The sequence below is a fragment of the Symphalangus syndactylus genome, chromosome 11 (assembly GCF_028878055.3).
Source record: "Symphalangus syndactylus isolate Jambi chromosome 11, NHGRI_mSymSyn1-v2.1_pri, whole genome shotgun sequence".
NCBI lineage: Eukaryota > Metazoa > Chordata > Mammalia > Primates > Hylobatidae > Symphalangus > Symphalangus syndactylus.
The window spans coordinates 81353298-81378460 of NC_072433.2; the positions used below are offsets into that span (position 1 = coordinate 81353298).

The 25163-nt window shown below is 37.5% G+C and overlaps 1 protein-coding gene across 15 annotated transcripts in view; it reads right to left on the reverse strand.

The window, feature by feature from the left end:
• The window catches only part of ARB2A (ARB2 cotranscriptional regulator A), a 480464-nt gene that overhangs the window by 416598 nt on the left and 38703 nt on the right, over positions 1 to 25163 (reverse strand). For 14 of the 15 annotated variants that reach the window (XM_055233330.2, XM_055233328.2, XM_063612385.1 and 11 more), the window contains 2 exons: positions 6390 to 6491; positions 4035 to 4135 (listed from right to left, as the gene is read on the reverse strand). In XM_055233330.2, the coding sequence (XP_055089305.1) occupies positions 4035 to 4135; positions 6390 to 6491 (203 nt within the window). Of the gene's footprint in view, positions 1 to 4034; positions 4136 to 6389; positions 6492 to 25091; positions 25128 to 25163 lie in introns of all 15 variants that reach the window. The other variant, XM_055233332.2, reaches the window with a different exon arrangement.

The following is a 25163-nucleotide window of genomic DNA, read 5'->3' on the forward strand; positions in this document are numbered from 1 at the left end:
TTACAACCTACTTCTACCCAGGAAGGCGACAACTTAACTGCCCAGTAGATAAGGCACCAGCTAGCAAGGAGACTCCCTGCCCTTGCTTGCTCCCTCCCCTATCTTAAAGTGCCTGCTTTCTGCTCCAAGAGTAAAGTAGTACATTTAAAGGCAGAATGTTTGTGCCTCTTTCCTCAAGCTAGCTTCGGGATAAATTCACTTTTTTTTGTACCAGACCTCACTCCTGCTTATCGGATTCTGCACACAGCAAGCAACCTGCTTTTTGGCTACAGAATGAATGAAAAGACAGGTCCACAGATGCATTAAGTCCCACTATCATGAATTCCAAATAACTAATTAACTATAGTGAAAACTGTGTCATTATTGATATACAACCAGAACTCATACAACTAACTTCTAAGATGTAGGAAATAAAATTCAATTAATAATTAACCTTCAACAGTGAAATCAGCAATCAAAACAAGTATTCCAAACATGACATGAGAAGAATGATGGTATGATACAAATACTGTAATAACCAGACTTTCTCTCTCCAATTCCTGGGTCTTTTTGTTGTACTGAGTTTTATGTTAGGAAAATATGTTTACTTTTGATCAAAATATTCAGGAAGAAAAAAGGTTGGTACTTAAAGCTGAGAAGTCCACTGATCTAAATAGAAACACTGCATTAAAAGTTAAATGCTATGGCCAGGCACAGTGGCTCACGCCTGTAATCCCAGCTCTTTGGGAGGCCAAGGTGGGCAGATCGCCTGAGGTCAGGAGTTCGAGACCAGCCTGGCTAACATGGTGAAACCCCATCTCTACTAAAAATACAAAAATTAACCAAGTATGGTGGTAGATGCCTGTAATCCCAGCTACTCAGGAGGCTGAGGCAGGAGAATCACTTGAACCCAGGAAGTGGAGGTTGCAGTGAGCCAAGAGTGAGCTGAGGTGCCTGGCACCTGGGTGACAGAGTGAGACTCCATCTCAAAAAAAAAAAAAAAAAAAAATTAAATGTTATAATTTTGGGTAATCACTTGGGTCCAAATCGATTGTGAACACAAATGTGAAAGCAGGCACAGGAGGCATTAATGTAGATAATACAGAATATGCTCTCTCTCTGTAAATAACCATCAAAGTAAAAACTCAAATATTTTGATTCTTATCGACTAAGGTACACCAAAAATAAATCTGTGAGCCTCCATATATCCAAAGAATTAGGTATAAGATCCTAGGAAAAAGGAACCATTCACACATGGAATGACCTAATAAGACACATAGCTGGAGTTTAATATAGATGTTGTTGGAGGATACATATTGATGGCATAAATGATGCAGATGCCAAAAAGGACAAGGTATATTTGGAGACTAGCACCCTGTTCAAGTGAGCTGGTGGTGTACATGGCTTATGGAAAATAGTAAATAAACAGTCCCATTTAAAAACAAACACAAAAACCACAAGCTCTTTTCTAAGGCCATTATAGTATGGTTATTCTATAATCAAAATACTACCAGTTTGCAACATATAATTCAAGTGGAAATCGGTAAGCTTTTTTTTTTTTTTTTTTTTTTTGAGACAGAGTCTCACTCCATCACCCGGGTTGGAGTGCAGTGGTACGACCTCCGTTCACTGCAGCCTCCATCTCCCGGGTTCAGGCAATTCTCCTGCCTCAGCCTCCTGAGTAGCTGGGATTACAGGGGCGCAACACCACACCTGGCTAATTTTTGTATTTTTAGTACAGACAGGGTTTTACCATGTTGATCAGGCTGGTCTTGAACTCCTGACCTCGTGATCCACCCACTTTGGCCTCCCAAAGTGCTGGTATTACAGGCGTGAGCCACCATGCCTAGCCAGGTAAGCTTTTTTTACTGTGCAGCAGAAATTATTCAGGGCACTGAATATATTTACGTTATAAATGCTGTAGAACACTAACAACTGTGAAGATTCTTTAACTGTCAGATTTTACGTTGCATAGAAGCTAGCAAGTTAGCCTGCACAGTCATGGATGCTGTCAGATGACATTAGTTTTCTGGATCAGAAACAAAAATTAATCAGGGTATAGCAGGCAGCATGACCTTCATGTTCTCATGAAGTCCAATCTCTTGCTCCTCAAATCCCAAAGAGGCAGTGTCAACAGGTCCAGGTGGATGCTGAGCATGCAATAGGATTGTATCACAGCTGAGGAACTTCAAACTTAGGAAACCCAATCTTCTAAAGGGGCTACTAGCAATCCTTTGCCATCAGTGGGGGAAGGGAGGAGCATTATCTTTTTATCCTGGACAGCAAACTAATCTGCCCACTGCCTTGGAGGGAGACACAACCTCTGTCTTCGAAGCCTGTTTCCTATACAGTTGTCCTTGAAAAGATGATCCAGAGCAAAAGCTGTAAAAGTCTTTGCTCAGAGACATGTAGAAATGCAGGAGATCGAAGAATTTTCTCCCAGGAAATGATATATTCTTCATGCTATTATACTTACGTTACCATATATTCTTTACGTGATAATTTAACCAAGTAGTTCATTTTTACTACTCTATTTAAAAACAAAAAAGGAATACAGAAATTTCAGCTTTTCCTTAGAAAAGTAATGTAGCTATCTAGTTATCACACTAAACTTATGTGTCCACATGCATTTTTACTAAAAATAAAGACAATATGACACAGAATGAGTAAAACTTTTCACTTTACCAAACTACTCACCTAAATGGCAAATGACATTTTCAAAGGTTCCTACAAGCAGTACCATGTGAAGTATCTAATGTTCACAAGGCCTACTCCTTTATCCAGTCAAAGACAAGTAGGTTAAATTCAACTTATTAGCCAAATATCAATATTCTTCACACAAATAAACACTGGAAAGAAAACTTATTCATTCTGGCATAGTAGGGGATTCAACCTCTTAAAAACATTTTTAGGCTCGGCGCAGTGGCTCACACCTGTAATCCCAGCACTCTGGGAGGCCAAGGCAGGCGGATGACTTGAGGTCAGGAGTTCAAGATCAGCCTGGCCAACATGGTGAAACCCCATCTCTACTAAAAGTACAAAAAAATTAGGTGGGCACGGTGGTGCGCGCCTGTAGTCCCAGCTATTCAGAGACTGAGGCACGAGAATCGCTTGAACCAGGGAGGTGCAAGTTGCAGTGAGCCAAAAACAAAACAAATTTAAAAAATCAAATTAGAATTTCGCATAAATTTGTTTTCTTATGTAATGACTCACTACAAAATATTATAGTCATGGGAAGTATAAGTTTGTGTAAAAACAGAAGTTTTTTCTTTTTTTTTTTGTTTTTTGAGATAGGGTCTAACTCTGTCAGCAAGGCTGGAGTGCAATGGTGTGATCACAGCTCCCTGCAGCCTTGACTTCCTGGGCTCAAGTGATCCTGCCACCTCAGCCTCCCAAGTAACTAGGACTATAGGCACACACCACTATTTCTGGCTAATTTTTTTATTTTTTGTAGAGACATGGTCTCGCTATATTGTCCAGGCTAGTCTCAAACTCCTGGCTTCAAGTGATTCTCCCACCTTGACCTCCCAAAGTGTTGGGATTATAGGTGTGAGCCACCACAGCTCGCCTAAAAACAGAAACTTTTTTTTTTTTTTTTTGAGACGGAGTCTTGCTCTGTCACCCAGGCTGGAGTGCAATGGAGCCATCTCAGCTCACTGCAACCTCCGCCTCCCGAGTTCAAGCGATTCTCCTGCCTCAGCCTTCCTAATAGCTGGGACTACACGTGCGTGCAACCACACCCAGCTACTTTTTGTATTTTTAGTGGAGACAGGGTTTCACCATGTTAGCCAGGCTGGTCTTGACCTCTTGACCAACGTGATCCACCCGCCTCGGCCTCCCAAAGCGCTGTGATTACAGGCGTGAGCCACTGAACAGAAACTTTTAAACTGAGAATATGCTTCTAACATAACCACTAAAAATAAACAAACAAACAAAAAAACCTTTTTGGAATCACATTTTGTAGAAAGAGTGCATAAACTGCTGCATCTTCAAAACTTTTATTCTGAATATTTAAAATTGGGAAAAACAAAGTTAAAGTAGTATATGTAACATACCTCTCCTAGAGCCTCGTATCTTTTCTGGTTCCATCTGTGCAAATCTTCCCGGTAGTTAAAAACAAATGGTTCCCCAGTTTTTATGTGTCTTAACTGTCCCTCTAAGAAGATAAACAAACAATATTGCTATACTTCAAAGTATATTTACAATAATTAGACAGTACAACAAAGAATGTCTGATAAAAATTTAAAATAACTTTCTCTGAACAGTTTACCTTTTTCATTAGATTTTTTTCTTCAGATGTTACTATGATGCAAACATACAGATTATATAACTAATAATCGTCCCCAAGTACTCAAAAGTTATTCTTCTTGAACTTCATGTCTCTAATCTAAAGCAAACTAACAATATTTTAAGGCCTAATATGTATAAAGACCTCTCTAGCTATTGCCATGAACATGGACCCAGTCCTCAAGAAGCTTAGAGGTTACCTGAGGAGTAAAAGCATAAATATTAAGAAGTTAAGCAACTTTTCAGGAAGCTAAACAATCAAGATTGAAATACGTCAACAGTCTAAAAATCTGCCACTGGTGATTCATATAGACAATAAAGTCTAGAATGATTTTGGAAACATGAAAACTATCTGTGGGCTAGAAGAGGTTTAGAAGGTTTCAGTGAGACTTCTCAACTAGGTCTTCAAATACAGGTAGAATGTCAAATGAAAACCAGAGAGAAGCAGTGAGCTAACACAGGCTCAGGCTATCAAATCTCACTCACACAAAGCAAAGATCTTTACGGATAATGACTAAGCTTTACTAATAATTTCAAGGGTACAAGGAATCAAGAAGCACAGGCAAGGCAGGGAGAAGTCTGCAGCATCTGGTCATTTCCCCCAGGTCCTTTCCTCTCATTGGATAGCACTCTCTGGCCCAAAGTAGATGAGGACTCTATGTGATGCATACAGGTAACCTCACATGCTGGTGAGCATTTGGGTTATAAAATATTTCCATTTTATGTGCCAAAGAGTTGTCCTGCTTATGTGATATTCTTCAGAGAAACTTTCCTCATATCTAAACCAGTCATCCTGCTCAAAGTATTCTATAGAAAAGGACTCTCCTCAGAGCAAATATTAATCTACATTTTTATTTATTTATTTATTTTTAGATGGAGTCTCGCTCTGTCACCCAGGCTGGAGAGTACAGTGGCCCAATCTCAGCTCACTGCAACCTCCGACTCCCAGGTTCAAGAGATTCTCATGCCTCAGCCAACAGTAGCTGGGACCACAGGCGCATGCCACCACGCCGGGCTAAATTTAGTATTTTTTAGTAGAGACGAGGTTTCACTATGTTGTCCAGGCTGGTCTTGAACTCCTGACCACAAGTGATCCACCCGCCTCTGCCTCCCAAAGTGATGGGATTGCAGACATGAGCTACCATGCCTGGCCAGTCTAATTTATTAAATGAGTTAATTATCAGCATGTTTATAAGGAGAAAAGATGAAGCCACTTGTCTCCTGGACAGGACTTTTTCCCCAGGGGTATTCCCGGGGTAATCAGGAGAGAAATACACTACAGGCCAATTGCTTAAACTCCTCTTCCCCTCCATGCAAAAAATATTACTACTTCTACTGGCATAAAATAACTTTTATTAAAAAGTATAAAAATTAATATCAGAGAAAAGATCAAAGTTTCTAGTCTCTTATTTAAAACTCAACATCTTAGTACACGATGACTGTCACCATAACTCTTAATATCTATAACTCATATTGGAAAGGAATATCCACTAATATAGTGATGACAAATCACCAATTCAGTTAATGCAGAACAACCAATAGAAAACTACAACTCAGATGCACCTACTCTGTAATAACATTACCCTTCAAGTGTAAGGGTGTATTACACATGATTCTCTGTTCCAGAAACATCCTTGCAATCTACAGTATGTTCCTCCACATCCCAAGTGTAAAGGTTATTTTATTCAGGACTGAATTAATAAATTTTAAAACAAGGATGTTGCCTGAAAAATCATGGAAAACTACTTTAAAACATTGTCACAGATAATTATTGCCAGACACTTTATTCTAAATAACATGTGAAACAGTAGCATCTTTCTCTATAATTTAATTAGGAGTTCAAATTGGATACCAGGGAGTTGAACGCTCAAGGTTGAAATGCATAAGCTGAATCAAATTCACGACCATTAGTTTACGTAACTTGACAACTACAGAAAATTGTTACTTGGTTCTTTCACTTGAATGAAGAATTTCACCATGCAAGGATGTCATTATTTCTCAAAAGAATACAGAAAACATTCTACTTGGCCTTTAAAAGTAGCAAATAATATCTGTCTTATTATTCTATGAGCATTGTTAAATAAATTTTGCATATACTATATATATATATATACACCACTTACTTTCATTAAAAGCATATTCAAATCCTTCCAGGGTATCAGGAAAATCAAGAGGCGGTTCATCTTTTTTCATTAGTTCGTCCAAATCTATCCGAGATAATAAATCTAGAAAAGAAATGATACGAAATCTACTTATATTCATTTTCATAGTTTGTAACAAAGATTTTAATTTAATTTAAAGTATTCTTTGTTCTATTAATTTTTATGTGTTGCTTTAACTGATAATGCTACTAAATTGAATTCCCAAAATACTATATTATGATCAAGCACAATATTAACATAAGCCCCTTCAAAATCATAATTCTAAAAACAACAACTCAGATTCTGTACACCATTATATTAAACTTTAACTTCTTCCCTTCAAAATAGACAGCTATTAATTTGTACCTTATTAACCTCATTTAAAAGTTTCAGACATTAATATGACTTTTCAAAAGTCATCAAATCTTATATATAACTGAAACATTTATGAATAAAGAAACTTATAAATGTAAATAGTATTAATACAGCATATTATTCCATTTTTAGGGGGAAAACTGTTAAAATAAAACATGCTAACTAGCAAAAATTATTTCACATAGTTTCTATTCTTCACATCATTTGAATCCACGCAACCAAAAAAACTCTGTCAAGGAGTTTTTCTTTTTCTTTTTTCGATGAGATCTCACTCTGTCACCTAGGCTGGAGTGCAGTGGCACAATCTTGGCTCACTCTCCAACCTCCGCCTCCCAGGCTCACTTGATCCTCCCACCTCAGCCTTCCGAGTAGCTGGGACTACAGGCAGGTGCCCCCATGCCGGGTTATATTTTGTATTTTTCACAGAGATGGGGTTTCACCATGTTGCCCAGGCTGGTCTCAAACTCCCGGACTCAAGTGATCTGCCCACCTCAGCCTCCCAAAGTGCTGGGATTACAGGCTTAGCCGCCATGCCTGGCCGAGTTTTGGAGTAATTTTAGATTGATGGAAAAGTTGAAAGACAGTACGAAGAGTGTGTTATACCCTTTACTCACTGTCCCCTATTAGTAACATTTTACAACATCATGGCACATTTGTCAAAATGAAGAAACTAATATTGGTACATTACTACAAACTAAAGTCCAGGCATTATTCATATTTCACAAGTTGTTCCATTAATGTTCATTTTCTTTTCCAGGATTCCATTCAGGACACCACATTACATGTAATTATTATCTCTCCCCAGTCTCTGTGGTCTGTGACAATTCTCAATCTTCCCTTCTTTTCCATGATCTTGACAGTTTTGAGGACTGTGTCAGGTATTTTATAGAATGACCCTCAATTTGGGTTCGTCTAATGTTTCTGCTTATGATTAGACCAGGGTTATGATTTCTGGAAAGAATATCACTGAGGTCAACTGCCATTCTCAACAGATCATGGCAAGGGGAACATGATATCAACAGGACATCACCAATGATGCTAACCTTCATTACCCAGTTAAGGTACTATATGTCAGGCCTCTCCACTGTAACATACTGTTTTTTCCTCTTCATAATCTATTCTTTCAAGGTGACTATGTCTGGCCCACCCTCAGGGAAAAAGAGGAGGAATTATTCTCTACCTCCCATAGCAAAGAACATCTAAATATATTATTGGAATTATTCTGTATGGAAGATTCATCTCTCTTCATCCATTTACACATTTATTCAATCACTTATTTATACCAGTATGGACTTGTGAACACTTATTGTATACTTTAGGTTATAATCCAATACTACATCATTCATTTCGCTCCTCAAATTGTTCCAGCCACGACTATTGTAAGCTGTTTTTTAGATGTCTCCTGTGTCCCTTTGACATGCTCTTACCTTTTTGCTTTTCATGCACTTCCTTACTTTCTACTACTAAAAGATGCTCCAGCCTCATCTTGTATCTTTCCTGCACCAGCCCTAGAATCAGTGTGTCAATAAGCATTTAATATCTTTTAGGCTCATATTGTAGGATGAGGCAAAAGTTCTCACTATCTGTCATCACAGAGTCATTTATAAATCACACAAAAATTTTAAAACTTCAAATTTACTCATTTCCAAACAGATGTGGAATCATTTTTGTCTAATCAATAAATAAAGGTTAGTTAGGTTTTGAGCCTCTTCATTCTAACTCAAGTTCCTAAAGACAAACGCTCTTAGAATATGTTGTGAGGCAAACCAGTCCCTTTCCTACGAAAGAAATATCTCAGAAATAACACTTTATTTCCATCTCTCACAGAAATATAACAAATCCTTCTGTATGGAACATCATCAAAATATGCTAGAGAAAAAAGTATTTTGTCTACCTCCAGTCACTAGCCTCTCTCTGTAGAACACAAAAACAAGCCATCAAATGCTTCATTAAAAGAATCACTGTTTAGCACTCTTCAAACTCTTATATCAAATTCAACTCACATAAAAATACACTATCCTCAATACAAAAAAAAGTTTGTACACTCTAGTAAGACAAAAATGTCGCATATACTGGGCTTAAAAAGGGACATATGCTGATGATTCTTCATTCATTAGTAAAGTTCTTACCACCTTGTAAATCTTTTCAAAATAAAGCCAGAAGGGTTTTAATATCAAAAATTGACTTGCAGTAGCTAGAATGTTCTCACTTTCCTTCTTCCAATGAATTGAGGCTCTGGGGCAAAATCAGATTCCTTGACTTCACAGTCATCTACAATTCACAACTTACAAACCTTTTTAATCAGACATCGAAACTGTCCATACATAAGCAGATTTTGCTTCTAATAGCTCTTTTCTGTATCTTCTAGCTTAGACCATCAATGCAGCCTTACATCTATATATCACTTTAAAGATTTCAAAGCACTTTCATATACATTACTTCATTTGATCATCACAATCCTATGAAATAGTAACAAGTATTATCATATTCACTGTCTTTCAGACAAGAAAATGAACTCAGGTAAAATGGCTTGTCCAAAATCACAGCTTAGTAGTAGATGGGATTAATAAAATAAACATATCCCTCAAAGCCAAAGTCAGCACTCTTTCAAAATCACCATACTAATTCTATATGCTATATCAACCTTATAATACTCTAGACCCCCTTTTCTCTGATTATATAAACAGTTATGAATGCAAAAATATGCTTTGGCTTTGCTCAAAATGTTCCTTTGAATGATACAATGAACAACTAAATAAAAAGACGTTCCTCAAATTTTTCCTGTCAACTAGAGAACCTGATATAGATTTTTTTATTTCATTAGCGTTGAGAAGACATATAGAAAGGAACTGTCAGAAATTATTTTTCTGCTTTGCAAAAGAAAAGCAATAAAGTTGCATTTTACCCTGAGACTGGGTTCCAAAGTCAGATTATGCAAAAATCGAGTATAATGAAAGATTTCCATTGAAAATCCCTTCAATAACCTATAAAATACAATAGATTTGAATCCATATAACCTAAATATGCATCAGATATGACACGACTGTTTTTAAAGCATGGCTCTAGTGGTTAAAGTGATCCAGCAACTAGAATTCTAAACCTCAACTAAGCATATAAAACAACTGTATAAAAATACCATTTCATACCCAAAAGGAAGCAGGAACTCAAACAGATATACTTGTACATTAATGTTCATAGGAGCATTATTCACAATAGTCAAAAGGTAGAAGCACCCCAAGTGTACATAGATGGGTGAATGGTATGATGGTTAATTTTATGTGAGACTGGGAAATAAGGTAACCAGATATTTGATTAAATATTATTCTGGGTGTGACTGTGAGGATGTTTCTGGATAGGATTAACATTTGAATGGGTAGACTTAGTAAAGCAGATTCCCTCCTCAATTTGTATGGGCCTCCTCCAACTGGATGAAAGTGTGTATAGAGCAACAACGCTGAGCAAAGGAGAATTCACTCTCTCTCTGCCGATCTTCAAGCTGGGATATTAGTCTTCTGCCTTCAGATTTAGACTGGAACTCACACCATCAGCTCTCCTGACTTGAACTTTACTATCAGCTCTCCTGGGTCTCCAGCTTGCTAATAACAGAACTTGGGTCTTCTCAGCCTTCATAATTGTTTGAGTCAATTCTTTGTAGTAAATATTTCCTTAATAAACAAAGACCTTCTTACACAAAACTGATGTACCTTGAAGATATTATGCAAAGTGAAATAAGCTGACACAGAAGGACAAATATTATATGATTGCACATTTCTGAGATTCCTAGAGTCATCAAGCTTATAGAGACAGAAAGTAGAATGGTGGTTGCTGAGGGCTGGGCAGAGAGGGGAATAGGGAGTTATTGTTTAATGGGTACAGGGTTTCAGTTTTGCAAAGTGCAGAGTTCAGGAGATGGATGGTGGTGATGACTGCACAACAATGTAAATGTACTTTATGCTACTGAACCCTATATTTAACAACAGTTAAAATGGTAAGTTTTACATTATGTCTATTTCACCATGATAAAGTGCCATTTGGCATCTTTATTTTTAAAAACTGTATTAAATAAATGAGTATTTAAAACACTATTGGAATTCTACTTCTGGCCAAAATAGAATAACAGGAACTGAATTATTTTCACTTTCCTTAAACAACTGGAAAGCAAGAAGACACACGTAAAAGAACAGTTGGACAACAGGCAGCCAGAACTGAGAGAAAAAGAAACAAATGACATAAACCCCTTGATGCCCTAGCTTACTGCCTGGAGACAGTTTAAGGCACAGCAGGAAGAAGAACCCAAACAAAGAATGAAGACCCTGCTGAGCTGATGATACAGAGATCAGAATTTGAATAATCCAAGGTGGCTGGATTTGGAAGCAGAGAAGGAGCGCAGGGGAAACTGTTTAGAAAGAGAGACTGCTGGGCAGAATTTCAGAGGGATTCACTCATGTCTTTGACTATTTATCCATACACACAAGAGAAAAAAAAATTACCCAAGGACAGGGAAAGCAGCAGGCTGAACAATTTCTTAAGCACACACAGAGCTGCAAATATATATGCCTATCAGCCCTAGAGAAAGGAAACTCTAAAACTGTCATATCAAAGATTAAAAAAAAAGCCTCCAAGAAAAAAAAGATACAAATATTTTAAATACCTGTCAGAACAAAGCCCAACATTCTTTAAAATAATACCAAAAAGCAAAGCAAAACAAAATTTAAGCACCAACTTATTCTTTAAAGGAACAGAACAAAATCCAGCACCCAACAATGTATAATTTACAATGTCTGGCATCTATGAAAAATGATAAGGCATGTAAAAAGGTAAAAATTATGATCCATAAACATGAAGAAAATCAATCAATAAACCAAGAAATGATAAAGATAAAGGAATTAGAAGGAAAAAACATCTACTTCAATGTGATCTGTAAGTTCGAAAAAAATGTTTAATCATTAATATACCAAAGTGAGAACTGGAAGAAATTTAAGCTTCTATATATAAAAAAATTCTATCTAAAATTAAAAATAGACTGTTAAAAATTCACAGCAAATACAATTACAGAAGATCAGATCAATGAACTTTGAGACCTAACAGCAGAATTATCCAAAATGAAGCAGAGAAAAATAATAGTTTAAAAATGAAAAAGTATCATTGACCAGTGTGACAATGTCAAGTTGTCTAATACATTTTAAGTGTGTTCCAAGATGAAATCAATGCTGGGAAGTGACATAGTTTGGATGTTTGTCCCCTCCAAATCTCATGTTGAAATGTGACCTGCAATGTTGGAGGTGGCCCTAGTGGGAGGTGTTTGGGTAATGGGGGCAGATTTCATGGAAATAATTTCTCACGCTATGAGTTCCCTGAGATCTGCTTGCTTAAAAGAAGGTGGCACTTCTTCTTTCTCTCTCATGCTCCCTCCCTCTCACCATGTAACATACGGATACCCCTTTGATCTGCCATGATTGTAAGCTTCCTCAGGCCCTCACCAGAAGGAGATGTCAGCACTATGCTTCAGGTACAGCCTGCAGAACTGTAAGTCAAATAAACCTCTTTTCTTTTAAATTACCCAGTCTCAAGCATGCCTTCATAGCAACGCAAACAGACAAACACAGGAGGGAGACTGAGAACTGAGGGGAAAAAAAAAAACAAAACATTTTTTAAAAAGTGGATGACATGTTTTCCAAATATGATGAAACTTTAAGACCACAAATCCAAGCAGAATAAACACTGAGAAAATGATACAAAGGTATATCATAATTACATTTCTGAAAATAGGTGATAAAGATAAAATCTTAGGGCCAGGCATGGTTGCTCATACCTGTAATCCCAGCACTTTCGGAGGCCAAGGTGGGTGGATCACTTGAGGTCAGGGGTTTGAGACCAGCCGAGCCAACATGGCGAAACCCCGTCTACCAAAAATACAAAAATTAGCTGTGGTGGCACGCGCCCGTAATTCCAGGTACTTGGGAGGCTGAGGCAGGAGAATTGTTTGAACCCGGGAGGCAGAGGTTGCAGTGAGCCGAGATCGTGCCATTGCACTCCAGCCTGGGTGACAGAGTGAGACTGTCTCAAAAAAAAAAAAAAAAAAAAAAAAAAAAAAGATACAATCTTAGAAGCAGATAGAGAAAAAAGGAACAAAGATAATAATGACAGAAGACTTTTCAGGAGCTATGCAAACAAGACAATGGTGCAACATTTTTCAACTAAAGAAAAAAAAAGTCCATCAACCTGGAATTCTATGCCAACCAAAAGCATCTTTCCAAATAGAAGAAATAAAGATTTTTTTCAGACACAAAAAAGCTGAAATAATTTATCACCAGCAGGCCTGCAAAAGAAAATGGTAAGAAAAGTTCTTTGGGTTGAGGCAAATGATACTAAACAGAAATATGTATCCACATAAAGAAATAATGTATACTTCAAAAGAAAATTATATGACTAAATAAAAGCACTTATCTCATTGTTAAATCTCTTCAATAGGTAATAGTAAAACAGAGGATATCACTACAGACCCTGCAGCCATTAAAAAAACAAGAAGGAGGCCAGGCGCAGTGGCTCATGCCTATAATCCCAGCACTTTGGAAGGCCAAGGCAGGCAGATCACGAGGTTAGGAGTTCGGGACGAGCCTGACCAACATGACCCCGTCTCTACTAAAAATACAAAAATTAGTCAGGTGTGGTGGTGTGCACCTGTAATCTCAGCTACTCAGGAGGATAAGGCAGGAGAATCACTTGAACCTGGGAGGCAGAGGTTGCAGTAAGCCAAGATCGTGCCACTGCACTCCAGCCAGGGCCTCAGAGCAAGATTCCATCTCAAAAAAAAAAAAAAAAAAAAAAAAGAACAAGAAAGGAATATTAGTGACAAATTAGTGACAATCCTATACACATAAATTATACAAATTAGATTAAATGGTCCGAGACCTTAAAAACCACAAACTACTAAAACTCATCCTATATAAAATAAACAATATGAATAGTCTTATGACTATTAAAGAAAATGAATTTGAATTAAAATCTCCCCCCAAAATTTTTCAGGTCAAGAAAGTTTCACTGGAGAAATCTCCAAAATACTTAAAAATAAATTAGTACCAATTCTACACACTATCTTCCAGTAAATAAAACAGAGGTGAATATTTCCTAAATCATGTTAGAAGATCAGTATTACCCTGATAACAATTCTAGACAAAGACAGTATAAAAAAAGAACACCCCAGTTCAATATCTCTAATGAACCTGGACACGAAAATCTTCAACAAAATATTAATTCAAAACCAGCAATATATAAAAACAAATTACATCAGAACCAAACAGGGCTTATGACAGAATGGTTCACTATTCAAAAAATCAACATGTAATCCACTATTTCAACAGGCTACGGAAGAAAAAATACATGACCCTATCAATTGATGCAAAAAATAAAAGCATTTGACAAAAATTCAACACTCGGCCAGGCGCGGTGGCTCGCACCTGTAATCCCAGCACTTTGGGAGGCCGAGGCAGGTGGATCACGAGGTCAGGAGATCAAGACCATCCTGGCTAACACGGTGAAACCCCGTCTCTATTAAAAATACAGAAAATTAGCCGGGCATGGTGGCGGGCGCCTGTAGTTCCAGCTACTCAGGAGGCTGAGGCAGGAGAATGGTGTGAACCCAGGAGGCGGAGCTTGCAGTGAGCCAAGACTGCGCCACTGCACTCCAGCCTGGGCGACAGAACGAGACGCCGTCTCAAAAAAAAAAAAAAATCAACACTCAGTCATGATTAAAACCTCCCAGCAAGCATCGAATAAAAGGGACTTCTTCAACATGATAAAGAGCGTTTACCAAAAAACTTACAACTAACATAATGCTTAATAGCGAAAGACAATCCCTTTCCCTCAAGGTTGAAAACAAGAAAGAATATCCATCCTCACTATTCTTGTTCAACATAGTACTGAAAGTCTTAGTCAACACAGGCCACGAAGAAAAATAAAAGGCACACAGATTGGATAGAAACATTATCCAATTTGCAAATGACATGATTGTCTACGTAGAAAATGCCGAGGAATCTACAAAAGAATCTCCTAGAACAAACAAGCAAGTTCAGGAAGATCACAGTATATAATATCAACACACAAAACTTAACTGTATTTTCATAAACCATCAATAAACATGTGCGAACTGAAATTATAAACATAACACCATTTATAATCACTCCAAAAAATTAAAATATTTACATATAAAGCAAATAACAGGTATAGGATTTACATGCTGAAAACTACAAAGTGCTAATGAAAGAAATCAAGGAAGATTTAAATAGACATATCACGTGAATGGATTAGAAGACTCAATATTGTAGATATCGATTCTCCCCAAATTTATCTAAAAGTTTAAATACAATTTCTATCAGAATCGCAGTAAAGTTTTTTGCAGATATATACAAGTATATTCTAAAATGTATATATAAAGGCAAATGATCTAGAATAGCTAAACAATTTTCTAAAAGAATAAAGGAAGAATCACTCTGTTCAATGTTAACTTACTATATAGTTACTGTAATTAAGAGAGTATGGTATTGGTAAACACATAGATCCAGGAAACAAAATAAAGAACTCAAAAACAACATCCAAATATGCCCAATTCATGGTTGACAGGCATAAAAAAGCAATTCAAAGATGAAAAGACAGTCTTCTTCACAACTGGTGCTGGTATAAGAGGACATCAAAATGATAAAAATGAACCTCAACTTATATCTCACATCTTACATAAAATTTAACTCAAAATGAGGGGGAGGTGCTTCAAGAAGGCTGCCTAGAGGCATTTGGTACTCACCTCATCTACAAAGAAGAGCCAAAATGCAAGTAAATAATCACATTTCAAACAGGTCATCAAAGATAGAACACTCTAATTTAACAGAAAAGTGACAAGAAACACCCAAAAAGCAAGGATAAAAAGGGAAAGGAGGCAACCTGCTTAGCTGAGATCAGCTGGGAGCCTGGAGAGGCTCCCCAATGCGGGAAAAGGATAAGTGAAAGACCCCCAGCAGTTCAAATTCCCACCACAGACTCCTGCAATCCTAGCCATGCAAGAGCCCCTCAAACCCCATGGGCCCTGAGAATAAAGTAGGAAGCTGCCGAAGATGGTGCAATGCCATGGCTCTAGAGAAGGAGCTCATGCTGAGCCACACACAACTCCTGAGTCCCAAACAGCTACGGTAAGGTGCCATTTTGAGAGCCCTGCCCCTATAGAGCTGCATTCTGTCCCCAGGGGCCAACAGCCCCACATCTCCACATCACTGGACCCCCACTGACATCACCTGCCTACAGCAACTGCTGCAGCTGGCTAATGCCACCTGGGCAAAAACGCAAGCCATTAGCAGCAACCCCATTGCCCCAAGCAGCAAAACCATGGCACATTTTCACATGTCCTGAGGATACACTCCCCTAACCATGGCAGCCCCACAGCAGGCTGCTGCCACTGGGGCCAAAGCACAAGCGAAGCATGCAATCCCAACCATTTATCTATGGCTAGAGCCACTAAAAGCAACTTCACTCTCCCTAGTATAGGGCGGTGCTGCAGTCACTGCCGAACCTACTTGAGCATTCCACTGAGGGGCCTAAAAATAACCCCACCCCCGCCTACCAGAGCCAAGGTCTACATGTACCACAGGTAGGGGGAAGAGGGCAGGTCCACCTGGCCTGGCACACCCCCTAGCAAGAGCCTGAGCATGCCATCCAGGGGCCTGGGGATTGCCAAGCACCAGTCCACCACCACTGTCACCTACGCACTCCTCCTAGGGGCCTCAGAATGGGCCCATCCAATTGCTGCTACCAACACAGTCATAAACCTCACACATGCCACCTGCAGGCCTGGGCACTGCCTAGCCTGTCATAGCTACCATCAACAAAATCGTGAACTGCTCAGAACTCAGAGGTTAGTCCGACTACTGCTACTACCATAGCCCGTACCATACCCACTGTTCAGACCCAAGAACCCATCCACTGGCCTGACCCACTGGTGCCACTATAGGCACACAAGTAAGCCAGCTAGAGATCCAACAATCAACTGCAATAGACTACCCAACACCAGTGCCAGCATATGCCTCCCTGGAACCTAAGGACAGGCAGGCTGTGCCTGCACTGCCAACACTAAAGCCCAAGGAATAGCCTACCTGGTATCCCTGTCCCCAGCAAAACCTCACCACAGCCTCCACTAACAACTGCGCTCTAAGCCACTGACACCACTAATGTGGTTTACAGCTGAAAAAATCATACAGAAATTACATGACTGCACACACCCAGAATCAAAGCCAAAGTACTCTACTCAACCAACACCATAGATACATTTTAAGAAAAAAATCATCCATTATGACAGCAAATTCAAAAAATTGGAAGAATTGATTGTCACACCAGATACCCAGATATCAATGTAAATATATAAGAAACATTTAAAAAACAAGGACACTTCAAAAGGAGCACAATAACTCTCCAGCAACAGATTCCAATCAAAGAGAAATTTATGAAATTCCAGAAAAAGAAATTAAAATATTTATTTTAAAGAAGCTCAGTAAGATACAAGGGAATATAAAAAAGCAGTAAAAAGAAATCAGAAAAACAACTCAGGATATGAATGAGAAATTTACCAAAAAGATAGACAGATATAAAAAAAGAACCAATCAGAAATCCTGGAACTGAAGATTTCACTGAATGAAAGATGAAACATATTGAAAAGCTTCAATAACAGGCTAGATCAAGCAGAACAACGCATTTCAGAACACAAAGACAGGTCTTTTGAAATAGCTCAATCAGACAAAAAATAAAGAAAAAACAATGAGCAAGGGCTATATGACATATGGAATACCATAAAGCTATAAAATACTTGAATTTGTGGTGTCCCAGAAGGCAAAGAGAAAACAAAAGGGTTAGAAACCCTATTTAATAAATAGCTAAAAAACTTTCAATGTCTAGAAAGAGATTTAGGCTTCCAGATACAAGAAACACATAAATCCCCAATCAAATGCAATATAAAAAGATCTTCTCCATCACATATTATAGTCAAACTGTCAGAAGTCAAAGAAAGAATTCTAAAAACAGCACAAGGACAGTAGCTAGTCACTTAGAAGGGAACTTCTATCAGACTAATAGCACATTGCTCAACAGAACCTTACAGGCCAAGACAAAATGGGGTAATATATTCAAAGTGCCGAAAGAGAGAAAACTGCCAGCCAAGGATGCTATATCCAGAAAAGTTTTCCTTCGTAAGTGAAGAAGAAATGAAGTCTTTCCCAAACAAGCAAAAACAGAGAATTCATCACTACTAGACCAGATCTAAGAGAATTGCTTAAGAGAATCTTAAACCTGGAGGCAAAAGGAAGATATCTAGCAACATGTAAAGGCACAACAGAATAAAACTCACTGTTAGAGGAAACACACAAATTCGAAGGGAAAGAACTCAAATGTTACCACTATAGAAAACAACCAAACTACAACAATAAACAATAAGAGAAAAAGAAAAAAACAAAGGATATTAATGCAATAAGAATCAATAAATAAAATGATGGAAATAAGTCCCCGCATATCAATAATAAACTTTAATATAAATGAATTAAACTTTCAATAAAAGACATAGACTTGCTGAATGGATTTTAAAACATGGCCCAACTATATGGTGACTACAAAACACTCACCTTACCTGTGAAGACACATAAACTGAAAGTAAAGGGATGGAGAAAGACATTCTGGCTGGGCACAGTGGCTCACGCCTATAATCTCAGCACTTTGAGGGCCGAGGCAGGCAGATCACTTGAGCTCAGGAATTTGTGACTAGCCTGGCCTACATGGTGAAACCCCATATCTCCAAAAAATATACAAATTAGTCAGGGATGGTGGCACATGCCTGTAGTCCCAGCTACTCAAGAAGCTGAGGTGGGAGGATCGCTTGAGCCAGGAGGTGGATGTTGCAGTGAGCTGTGATCATGCCACTGCACTCCAGCCCGGGTGACACAGTGAGACCCTGTCTCCAAAAAAAGAAAAAGAGAAAGGCATTCTATGCAAACGAAAACCAAAAGTGAGCAGGAGTAGCTATACTTATATCAGACAAGGCAGAATTTAAGTCAAAAGCAGTAAAAAGAGACAAAGAAGGTCATTATATAATGATAAAGGAATCAATTCAGCAATAGAATATAACAATTCTAAACATATATGCACTCAACACTGGAGCATACAGACATATAAAGCAAACATTATTAGATCTAAAGGGAAAGATAAGATTCCAATAAAATAATAGTTGGGGACTTCAATTCTCCACTCTCAGCATTAGACAGATCATCTAGGCAGAATATTAACAAAGAAACAGATTTAAACTACACATTAGATCAAATGGACCAAACAGACATTTACAGAACATTTCATCCAAGAGCTGCAGAGTACACATTTTCTTCATATCAACACATGGAGCATTCTCCAGGATAGACCATATGTTAGGCCACAAAACAAGACTCAACAAATTTTACCAAAAAACTCATATCATGTATGAAATCAATAAAAAGAAGAACTTGAGAAAATGTACAAATACATGGAAACTAAACTTGCTTCTGAATGAGCACTGAGTCAAGGAAGAAATTATGAAAAAATAAAGAACTGCCTTGAAGCAAATGAAAACCAAACACAACATACCAAAACCTATGCAAAACAGAAAAAGCAAGGCTAAAAGGAAACGATGCAGCAATAAATGACTACATCAAAAAAGTAGAAAGATTTCAAATAGTCTAAGGATGCAACTCAATGAAGAGAAGAAAAAACCAAACCCAAAATTAGAAAGGATAAAATAATAAAGAGCAGAATTATGTGAAATACAGATAAAAAAAAAACAATCAACAAAATAAAAGGTAACTTTTTTGAAAAAGATAAATTTCTAAACAGCTTGCCAGACTAAGCACATGCACACACACACACACACACACACACACACACACACACACACACAAACCCAGGAGACCCAGATAAAATCAGTAATGATAAAGGAATCATTACAACTACCACAGTAATAGAAAAGGTCATAACAGACTATTATGAACAACTGTACAAGCTGGAAAACCTAGAGGAAATGAATAAATTCCTGGACAAATAAAATCTGCCAAGATTGAATCAGGAAGAAATAGAAAACCTGAACAGACCAGTTGTGAGTAATGAGATCAAATAGGAATAAAAAGTCTCCCAACAAAGAAAAGTTCAGGACCATATGGCTATACTACTGAATTCTACCAAACATCTAAAGAAAAACTAACACAATTTCTCCTCAAACTATTCCAAAAAAATGAAGAGGAGGGAACTCTCCTTAACTCATTTTATAAGGCTAGAATTACGTTGATATCAAAACCAGATAAGATTGCAACAAAAAAAGAAAACTTCAGGCCAATATTCCTGACAAACATAGGTGCAAAATGACTCAACAAAATAACAATAAACCAGATTCAACAGCACATCAGAAAGATAACACATCATCATCAAGTAGGATTTACCTAGAAATGCAAGGATGGTTCAACATATGCAAATCAATTAGTGTGATACAGCACATCAACAGAATGAAGAACAAAAACCATATGATCATCTCAATAGATGCAGTAAAAGCATTTGATAAAATTCAACAACCCTCCCTGATAAAAACACTCTCAACAAAGTAGGCATTGAAAAAATATATCTCAACATAATAAAGGTCATATGTGACAAACTCACACCAAACATCATAATGAATGGAGAAAAGCTGAAAGCCTTTCCTCTAAAAACTGGAACAACACAAGGATGCCCACTTTCACTACTCCTATTCAGCATAGTACAGAATGTCCTTTTCAGAAAAATCAGGCAAGAGAACAAACTAAAAAGCATCCAAATTGGAAAAGAAGTCAAATTGTCCTTTTGCATCTGATATAATCTTATATATAGAAAAACCTAAAGACTCCACCAATAAACTTGTAGCTCTTATAAATTCAATAAATAACAGTATACAGAATCAACATAGAAAAATTATTAGTGTTTCTAAATTCCAATAATAAATGAGCTGAGAAAGTGATCAAAAAGGCAAACTCATTTACAACAGCTGTAAGAAAAATACCTAGGAATAAATTTAACCAAAGAGGTGAAAAACCTCTACAAGGAAAACTATAAAACATTAATGAAAGAAATTGAAGAGGACACAGACAAATGGAAAGACATTCCATGCTCAAAGACTGGAATAATTCAATGACCATACTGCTCAAAGCAATCTCCAGATTCAATGCAATCCCTATTAAAATACCAATGACATTCCTCGCAGAAATAGAGAAAAACAAAAAATACTAAATTCAAATGGAAACAAAAAAGAGCTCAAATAGCCAAAGCAATGTGAGCAAAAGGAACACAGCTGGAGACATCATGCTAACCTGACTTCGAAATATATTACAAAGTTACAGTAACCAAAACAGCATAATATTATTATTTTAAAAACAAAAGACTTGTAAGGCCAGGCACAGTGGCTCAGGCCTGTAATCCCAGCACTTTGGGAGGCCGAAGTGGGCGGATCACTTTCTTACTGGCAGGTCTTTGTTCTTAGAGATCCCAAGATGGGGGTGGGCTGCTCCCAAGATGGCAGCAAGCCTTTTTTCTCTGACCTGGGGTTCTTGGCCTCACGGATTCCAAGGAATGGAACCTTGGGCCATGCAGTGAGTGTTATAGCTCTATTAGAAGCCGTGAAACCCAGCAACTAGTGTTCAGTTCAATTAGGATAAACCCGGGCACTTAGCCATGCAGGAACAATGGCGAGCCTCTAGCCCAATCGGGAGCGGCAACGGGCACCTTGCTGGATCAGGAGTACAGTGAACATCTGCCGGATCCGGAGGGGTGGAAGTCAGCGGCAGGTCTGCGAAGGCGGCAAACAGCAGTGGTGGACAGGGAGCAAAGGTCAGCTTGAGCAGTAACAAACACGGACCAGAAGAGTATGCAGTTGCAAGATTTAATAGAGCGAAAACAGAGCTCCCATAAAATGGGAGGGGACCCAAAGGGGGTTGCCACTGCCAGTTTGAATGCCTGGGTTTATATCCAGATCATTGTCCCTCCCACTGTGCTCTCGGGCAACATATGATTTGACTATTTCTTTACCTCCTGCTTTTAGCCTAATTTGTATTTTAGTGAGCCCTCTTTACTACCTGATTGGTCAGGTGTGAGCTAAGTTACAAGCCCCACATTTAAAAGTGGGTGCAGTCACCTTCCCCAGCTAGGCTTAGGAATTCTTAGTAGGCCTAGGAAATCCAGCTAGTCCTGTCTCTCAACTTGAGGTCAGGAGTTCAAGACCAACCAGCCTGGCATACATGGCAAAATCCCGTCTCTACTAAAAGTACAAAAAAAAAAAAAATTAGCCAGGTGTGGTGGTGGGCACCTGTAATCCCAGCTACTCAGGAGGCTGAGACTAGAGAATCGCTTGAACCCAGGAGGCAGGGGTTGCAGTGAGCCGAGATCATGCCATTGCAGTCCAGCCTGGGCAACAATAGTGAAACTCCTTCTTAAAAAGATAGATAGATAGATAGATAGATAGATAGATAGATAGATAGATGATAGATAGATAGATAAAAGACATGTAGACTAATGGAACAGAATAGCAGTATAGAGAACCCAGAAATAAATCCACATATTTACAGTCAACTGATTTTCAACAAAGGCACCAAGACTATACATTGGGGAAAGAACACCCTCTTAAGTAAATGATTCTGGAAAAACTAAATATCTATACGTAGAAGAATGAAACTGGAGCCCCATCACTCATCTATAAAAATCAACTCAAGATTTAGATTAAAGACTTAAATGTAAGACCTGAAATTACAAAGCTAGTAGAATGAAACACAGGGGAAACACTTCAGGACACTGGTCTAGGCAGATTTTTATGGCTAAAGCCTTTTGAGAAAACAGAAACAAAAAACGACAAATGGGACTACATTAAACTAAAGTGTTCCTACACAGCAAAGAAAACAACAGAATGAAGAGACAAACTATTGAATGGGAGAAAATATTCACAAACTATTTATCCAACAAAGTATTAATAATCCAGAATACACAAGGAAATCAAACAATTCAGCAGTAAAAAACAAAAAATAATCCCATTAAAACATGGGCAAAGGACATAAATAAACATTTCTAAAAAGAGGGCATACAAATGGCCAATAGGTATGTTAAAAAACACTCCATTTCACTAATCATCAGGGAAATGCAAGCTAAAACCACAATTAGATATCCTCTCACTCCAGTTAGAATGGCTATTACTAAAAAGACAAAAAATAACAGAAGCTGATGAGGCTGTAGAGAAAAGGGAATTCTTATACACTGTTAAGAATGTAAATTTGTACAACCTCCATGGGAAACAGTATGGGCATTTCTCAAAATACTACAAATGGAACTATCATACAAGCCAGCATTTGCACTACTAGGTATGTATTCACAGAAAAGGAATCAGTATATCTAAAGGATAATTGCATTGCATGTTTATTGCAGCATTATTCACAATAGCAAAGATATGGAATCAACCTGAGTGTCCATCAACAGATGAATGGATAAAGAAAATATGATATAATATACACAGTGGAATACTATTTGACCATAAGAAATGTGGTATATATACAAAAAGGAATACTATACATCCATAAGAAGAATAAAATCATGTCATTTGGAGCAAGATGTATGGAACTGGAAGTTACTGTGTTAAGTGAAATAAGTCAGGTACAGAAAGACACAGTGCATGTTCTCACTCATATGTGAGAGATAAAGTTGATCTCATGGAAGTAGGGAGTAGAATGATAGCTATCAGAGAAGTGTGTGGGTGATTGTGCACAGGAGGAAACAATGAAGAGAGTTTGTTTAATGGGTAGAAACATACAGTTAGATAGAAGGTATAAGTTCTAATGTTCAATAGCATATAGGGTGATTAAAGTTAACAACAAAGTATTATATATTTCAAGATAGCTAGAAGAGAGGACTTAAAATGTTCCCAACGCATAGAAATCATAAACACTTGGGGCAATGGATAATGGAGATATCCTAACTTGACCATTACACATTCTATGCATGTAACAAAATATCACATGTACCCCATAAGTATGTACATATACATATCAATAAAACAAAGAGAATGAAAAGACAATCCAAAGACTGGGAATGTTTACTAATCATGTATCTTAAAAAGAAGTTGTATCCAGAACATATGAACAACTTTTAAAACTCAACAATAAGGACACAAACAAAAAGAAGGGGGCAAAATTCTAGACTTTACCAAGAAAGATGTATATATGGCATATAATTCACCATTAGGAAAATGCAAATTAAACCACATAGAAACAAAAACCTGTAACAATGAGAAAAAAATTCAACAAACCTGTCAATATTAATTGCTGATAAAGACGCCAAACTAAGAGAACTCTCATACATTATTGGTAGTAGTGAAAAATAATACAGGTACCTTGAAAAGTGGTTTTCTAGTTCTTACGAAGTTATTGTAGACATACCATATTACCCAGCAGTCCTCCTCCTAGGTATCAACCCAGGACAAATGAAAATAAATATCCACATAAAAACCTGTCAATGAATGTTTTTAAAGACTGTATTCATAATCACCCAACCCTGGAAACAACACAAATGTCTAACATTTGGCAAATGGATAAGTAAAATATAGTTTATCCATTCAACAGAATAAAATTCAGCAACGAAACGAAACCTACTAATACATGTTTAAAAATTAACTGAAAATAGATCATTAGTTTAAATGTGAAATATAAAACAAAACTTTTAGAAGAATGCATAGGAGAAAACCTTCATAAACTAGGACTAGGGAAAGAGTTCTTTGACATGACACTAAATGCACAGTTTATAAAAGAAAAAAATTGATAAACAGGACTTCATCAGAATTAAAAATGTTTGCCCTACGAAAGATGTTAAGAGGGTGAAAGACAAGCTACAGACTGAGAGAAAATATTCACAAAGAATATATCCAATAGAGACTTGTATCTAGAAAATATAAAGAACTATCAAAGCTCAATAGTTTTTAAAAAATCCATTTGGAAAATGGACAAAAAATATGAATAGGTATTTTACCAGAAACAAGGTACAGATGGCAAATAAGCACATGAAAAGATATATGTCAACATCACTAGTGAGATATCACTATGTACCTAATAAAATGGCTAAAACTAAAACATAGTAATAATACCAAATGCTGAGGAGGATGTAGAGAAAGTGGTTCTTTCATACGTGACTGGTGGGAATGTAAAATGGTACAGCCACTCTGGAAAATAATTTGGTATTATCTTATAAAGTTAGAAATGCACTTACCATATGACCCAGCAATCACATTCTTGGGCATTTAACCTAGAGATATGAAAACTTATGTTCACATAAAAACTT